Genomic DNA, 7,051 nt, shown 5'->3' with positions numbered 1-7,051 from the left:
GAAAAGCTCACGCAGAAGTTCCAATGCATGAAGACTTCTAAATGCACTAACCGCTGCAAACAAATTCTGAGACAAAATCTGACAGAAGATACATTCAAAATCAAGACAGAAGTTTGTGAAGAAAAAGAAAAAGGAAAAGAAAATTAAAGTACAAAGTTCTGATACAAAGAAAGAATATTGTTAGAGACACAATGATTAAATGGCGGCTACATCAGTTTTTAAGGAACACATTTCAAGAAGCGTGGAAAGCACATTTTAACCAACATGACACGCAAACATTTATTGCAAAGTAGATTACGAGGAAGCAACGTACAAATTTCTTAAAGCTATAAATAGAAGATCATTTGAAAAAGAAAGTGTGGTGAATGCATGCAAAAGGAAAACTCAAAGAAAAACTCTCACGCTGAAGAAAATACTTCATTCATACTCATTTTACTTAAACTTAGTGAAATATCACTTTTGTGACAAAGCTTTTAAGAAGCAATCAGAAACACTATAGTGAGAAGTTCTTACTTACGATTGTTCCTTGAGAGATCAGTTCGGTCAGATTTCTCAAGAAGTCTAGGACTAGTTTGTCTTAGAGGTGTTAGTCACGAGTAGTTGACTTGTGCATTGTATTGTTAGTCACACCTGTTGGTTGTGCAGTTGTAATCAGTTTTGGTTATAGTGGATTAAGTCCTCGTTGAGAGAGGCGAAATCACCTTGACGGGTGAACTGAAGTAGTTTGAGTTAAAACGAACCGGGATAAAAATATCGTGTGATTTTTATTAAAAGTTAGAAAACCCCTTATTCAACATCCCTTCTAAGTGTTTTCATACCCTTCACTTACCATAATTAATATTCGACGGATAGATACGAGACATATGTATGAGATGAGATCTGTATACTGTTTATTTTAATGAAGGTTCTTGAAGTTATAGATTGATCATCCATATTTAAACCTAATTCTTAACTACACCTGGCCGTAGCTAAACTCAGGTAGATGCTTATAGATTGTTTGCGCAAATGGAATCGTCTTTATCGCTATGGGAATACAGCGTAATCCTCTTCATGCGTCCCTTCCTCGCCATAGCTTTCGTTCTCTCCATAATCACTCTAGGTGAGTAACTTCTTTTCTCCGTTTTCGATCGCTTCTTCAATTCATCATAACGATTTTGTTCCTGTGAACTGCAGGTTGGTTTTTGGCATGGAAACTGGTGCTGGTTCATGTTCCCTTGGTTCAAGAAATTTTTGGCCTCAAAAAGAAACCTCTTCGATCTAAGCCCCAAACTGGTCGTCTTTCCAAAATTTATAGCACCATTAATGCCCCAATTTCGCCTTCCACTTAGGTAATTTCAGTTTCTTATTATTTGAAATGCATAATTGGGATTTTTTTTCATTCCAATGTTTGGAGTCCAATGAAATTATAATAAGATTATTAATTGGTTTCAAGATGAATATTCTATACATAGAGCCTGTTTGGATAAATTTATTTGATCTTATTTACTGCCATAAGTTTTGTGATACTGTTTGAGAGACTTAATCAAAACCGCGATATGCCTAATCTTAGAGGTGTCTGAGCTTCATACTTCACAAAATAGAAACAAATTAAAGTCCTCATCATTCTCCAATTATGATATAAAACAAAAAATTACAAACCTTTATGCCCTGTTATAGAGAGCCTAAAGCAACAATCCATGTAACAGTTGCCTAACCAAAAGCAAATATGATATTTGTGGTTTTGATTCATAGAATACTGCATCAAATTTTTTAGGCCCCTTTGTCACAATTCATGACCCAACCGAGAAAAACTGACCCCATCACCCCGCAGCTCCACATTCTTGCCGTAGGCATCCCTCCAATTTTCCTTTTTTCTTACAACAATTTTCATCTCAACCTTTCACTATGTCTTGGTTTCTTGGTTATAAATTACTTGGCATGCACTATGTAGTTAATAATGGCATAGCAGGCACTTTGGAAAAACTGCATTGTGTTTCAGTGTTGAGTAACAACTGCACTGCCACCGATAGCAGTCAAATTGCGGCAACGTACATTTAAACCAAGTAAAATCATAATTTTTTTTGTTTGAAAAGTTGTTGGTCAACACTATAAAATAGCTATATTTTGCCCTCAACTTTTGTCTTTTCCCCTTTTTCAAATTTTGAATAACAATGAAATAAGCCCTTCCTGTCTTGTCATTTCTTCTCCTCCAAAAAAGCTTAATTTCCTCTCTTGACCTTGTGTGGCTTTTTGGCAGCCCTTTCTGCAACTTTCTTGCAGTCACCCTTACCTTGGAGATAGTGATTCCGTTCAGGAAATCAATTGTGTTTACATACCTTAAACTTTGGAGGCTAAAACTGGCTTTGGCTAATATGCATAAGGATTTTTCTTATGCACCGTGCATAAGCCTACATAAGCCATTGGATCATGTTTTTAATCCAGTATTGAGTATTGAGTAATAATAATTGATGTCTAGAATTTGATCAAATGATCCAAGGATTCATAATAATCTATGCACGGTGCATAGATTTTTATCTATGCACGGTAACTGCACCCGCTAAAACTTATTTGCTCTATTGGGGTTTGAATATAGATGATACGAATGGACTTTGATATTAGTTATGTATACATCTTTAATATTGTGTATTATTCTTTTTTTTTTTTAGCTTGTGCATGATCATGAGTTTGTTGAGCGTTTTAGTGGTCGGTCACTATGCTCGAGTATCTTGACTACATAGATTATACATCACTTGCTTCAAATATCATTGGATGCTTTCTTGCCTTGCAATTATAGATGAGATCATTAAGTTGATTTAAGGATATATAAACAATCATGGATATTAACGGCTGCTTTCTTGTCAATGCAGATATGATAATTGGATTGTGAAAATGGCAAACATGTGAAGTTGGATAGTAGGACAGCCACTGACTCTGATTGAAATTAAATGAAAAATCTCCCAGCAGCAAACAACACGCCTCCAAGCTTTGGAGATGTTGTTTATATTATACTCCTTGTACATGTATTAGTTCATTACTCTATATATTACTATGTGGAACTACTTTGGATAGGTATCTAAATATATATCACTTATATTAAACTCATTTTTAATTTAAATTAATTTTATAAAATCGATTCATTAAAATCAGATTTTGTCACCGCAAAACCAAATCCATATATTTTACATTTTGTGTGTTTCATTTGAAGCTATCTATTGCATTATTGGTTTCAACGCACATTTAATAACAAATCCTTTGTGAAAGCAAACATATAATAATAGACTGCTGTGTATTGTTTTTAGAGATGATGTGTTTCGCATATGCTTGCTCGATGAGCAATCATTTTCTAACTATAAACAAAATCATTTGATAGAAGTTGTAAAAGTGTAAATCCCTTGGTGAGTTTTTGTTGTCTCTTGTAAACTCACTTTTTCTTATCGGACTGAATGGTTCAATTAGTTGAATCAATATTTTTCTTAGTGGACTGAATGATTCAATTAGTTGAATTGATAACAAGCCTATTGGCTGGTTCAATTATTGTCTTATGCTTTATGCAATGCATCACATTCAACTATTTCTCATTTCTTCAGAAGGACCCAATATTGTGTGGAGGGATCATTCATTTATATGAATTGTCATATAATTGATTGTATTGAGAGAGTATCCAACACGGTAGAGAACAAAACGGCTGTAGTGTGGAATGAGTTGATTGCAGCATATGTTAATGAAGGGAAAACAGACAAGGAGAATACATACCTTAAACAGTTACTCTGAGGGCAAGCATTACAACTCACTTGTTTACATTGGATTTCAATTTAAACAAGCATTACAACTCACTTGTTTACATTGGAGTTTAAAAGGTTGCATCATAAGGACTGTTTTTACCCATCTTGGCTAAAGAACCGTTTTTATTTGTGAGTTGTGACATGTACTAAAGCTGCCAACAAACTACTCTCTCTACAGAAGTTACAAGTTACTGATTAGTATTTCCAAAACCCGATAAGGATTGAAGAAATGTATTTATCATATAGAGGGGTGCTATGCTTACACCCAAATATTACACTGTATTTTACACCTGAAAAAATACCAACATAGAGATGTATTTATTTGTATTAAAATCAATGAAAAAATAATTATTTAATATACCAGAAAATCAAACCGTATAATAATACGGTGTAGTTGTAAAAAATTGGTGTATCAATATCAATTCCCTATCATATAACCATTTCAATTCAATTCTTATGACAAGAGTTATGGAGTTGTTTTTTTCACTTTTCAAATTGCTTGGGATCATGACCATCAGTGATTTGGCCAAAGATACACTCATTAGAACACATATCACCAAGTATTCATCAATAAGGAAAAATGGTTCTAGATTTCATACTTTGTCATTGTTTTGGCAAGACTATGTTTAGGCAGTGGACTCAAATAGGAATATAATATCATTTTATAAGATCAAACATATTTAAACCCTAAATAAAAACAATTAAATCTCTGTACCAAAAATAAATATGAATTAAATCAGAAAACACCAAATGCTAGAACAAGAGAATATTAAGTTAACTGTACAACTATAAAAATTAATTAGTATCAATACCCCTAGTTATCAGTAACAAATGTCAATAACAACATCAAAATTGTGAGAAACGTATCCTAATATCCTATAAACTCTAGATGATGATACAAGGTCAACCTCATAATATAAGGATGTCAACTCATGTGCAGACATCACTGCTTTATCAGCTTTCCATGGAAAATATTTTCCACTTCAGTACGAACATTTTCGACATCCATTACATAGTCTCTTTGATCCTCATCCGTCATCAAATCACGCAACAGTTGTTTCATTCTATTCAGTGCATCACCTAAAGCACAGAAGTCCCTGAAAACTCGAGCTTCAGTGGTTTTTAGTTGCAAGAGACTCTTAATCGCGACAAGTGCCTGTTTAATATATGCAAAGTGTCAAACCAAATGATAAACATGAACCGCAAAGGGGCCAAATTGTTTGTGCACAAAATTAAAGAAGCCGGGCATAAATGTATACGAAAAGTTGAAATAAAGAACAACTTTAAATGGATAGTTCAAACCAATCCCCCACTTCCATTCTACTGACTATACTCCTTTGTCAATATGTAAATCAAAACAGTTTTCTCTAGTTTTGACATTTGCAGCGAACAGAAAGTCATAAGACAGTAAAACAAGTCTTCTACAATGCATTAAAAAATAACATTAGATGTAATGTCAGCAATCACCTTTTCCTGGAGATCAAGGTCGGTTGAAGCAGTTAAATCAACCACAGACTTCAACAGATTCCGGCCATTGAAAAATGATGGTTCATCCTTTTCAATGTTTTCTAATTGATACTCTGCTAAATCAGTCAATAGAAGTACAGCCTTCTTCCGTAGTTTGATATCAATACTTGCATTCCTCAAAATATCCTAAAAAGTATCTAATGTCAATTACAATTTACCATAAGAAAAATAGTTTAAAAAAACATGGCAACAATGTTTATAATAATGAAACTTAGATAGATCACCTGAAGCATCAAACCACCAGCTTCAGCATAGAACAATTCCTGACTAGCTAAATTATTCCGAGTCAAAGCTGAAACAGCATATAATGCTTTAATGCCTTCTTCGACGGAATCAGACTTTATCATAACTATCAACTTCGAGAGTACACCATGTTCCAAGACCTAGAATAGTCAAAATTTGGCAGCATTACTATATTGTTACAAAACAGCTGCATACTAAGATTTATATCAAGAAAGAGTGCACAGAGGTGTCAGTGCTACATAGCTTATATCATTCCAGCATACATATTTTCCAAGGATTGATATGCACTTCAAGTTAGAGTTTGTTTTAATTTAGTTAACAACAAATTGCTACAATTCCATTAATCATCAATGCAACAACATACCTGCTGCTGAACAGTTGGATTATTTTGACTAGCTTTTCCAATAACCCATGCAGCAAGAGCCCTAATACCCGGATCCGAGTTATCAAGTTCTCGCTTGAGAGCATAAAACCCACCAAGTTTGTTTAAATCTGACACACATTAGAATCTCTTATCAGGGATACACTATTCTACAGGAATATAAAATTTCTAGCAAATGAAAACAAAATCACAGAAAAATTATAAAACTAATAACCACCACCAAATTCAAAAAAGACCTATGTTCAAAACAAATAAACATAGATAGAAAGATATCTACCATTTGCATTATCCAATGGTTCAACAAGCTCGAGAAGCTCGAACAAGGCTCGGTATCGATCTTCCAAAGATATAGACACATTATTCAAATCACTGATAGAAATTTTCATCAATTCAGCATCAGATAACATTTTTGTTTCCTCCATTAACTCCTGTTTAACCGCCACAAACAATGTACAACACCATAAGTAAATAACAAACACAAAATCACACACCATAATCACAAAGAAAAATCGAATTACTTTGATTTCCAATTGACGCTTTTGAAGTTCGCTAGGTGATAATCCTTCATGAACCTGTGCTGATTCCTTTAACTTTTCAGGATCAGAATGACCTAAAAAAACACACAAAAATAAATTAAATAATGAAATAATTTTTATGGCAATGAATGAATATTGAAATTATGCATACTTATTGCCCAGTGCAACATGCTGTCCATTGAAGAGAAGCCGCCGTCGGAGTCGGGAACGGAGGCGTCCGGTGGGAGTAGATCGGCTTCCTCCACGGCGGTGGACCATGATGGCTGGCGGGAGGTGAGATTATGGTCTGTTTCGGCGGTGGCGGCCGCCGTTAAGAGTATGAGAGCGAGTAAGAGTGTTCGGTCCATTTTATTTTGATTAATTATTTATTTATTTATGAAAATCGAAGGTATAAGTGAGTTCTATATACACCCTGCGCTTCTTCTTCTTCTTCACGCTTTCGTGTCTATTTTTCAAAGACACGTCATGTAGATTGGTTGTTGCCGTTGATTTTAGATCCGACGGTTTTAAGTGTTTGGGATGACTCTCATCGTCGTCATATTCATATACTATCGTAACTAACTTGCGCTTTTCTAAATAAAATTAATTAAACATACAAATTA

General features: G+C 34.3%; 1 protein-coding gene across 1 annotated transcript; it reads right to left on the bottom strand.

The window, feature by feature from the left end:
* Positions 1-4,530: 4,530 nt before the first annotated feature.
* On the bottom strand, positions 4,531-6,834 carry LOC131661695 (uncharacterized). The gene is made up of 7 exons (XM_058931300.1): positions 6,601-6,834; positions 6,432-6,523; positions 6,191-6,341; positions 5,896-6,023; positions 5,513-5,671; positions 5,229-5,414; positions 4,531-4,917 (listed from the first exon to the last, which is right to left on the bottom strand). The coding sequence occupies exons 1-7, from the start codon at positions 6,794-6,796 to the stop codon at positions 4,705-4,707; spliced, it is 1,125 nt and encodes a 374-aa protein (XP_058787283.1). The 5' UTR covers positions 6,797-6,834; the 3' UTR covers positions 4,531-4,704.
* Between the last annotated feature and the right edge of the window lie 217 nt (positions 6,835-7,051).

Source organism: Vicia villosa, linkage group LG3 (assembly GCF_029867415.1).
Source record: "Vicia villosa cultivar HV-30 ecotype Madison, WI linkage group LG3, Vvil1.0, whole genome shotgun sequence".
NCBI lineage: Eukaryota > Viridiplantae > Streptophyta > Magnoliopsida > Fabales > Fabaceae > Vicia > Vicia villosa.
The sequence above is the reverse complement of the archived record's forward strand: the minus strand, read 5'-3'. Positions and strand labels throughout refer to the sequence as shown.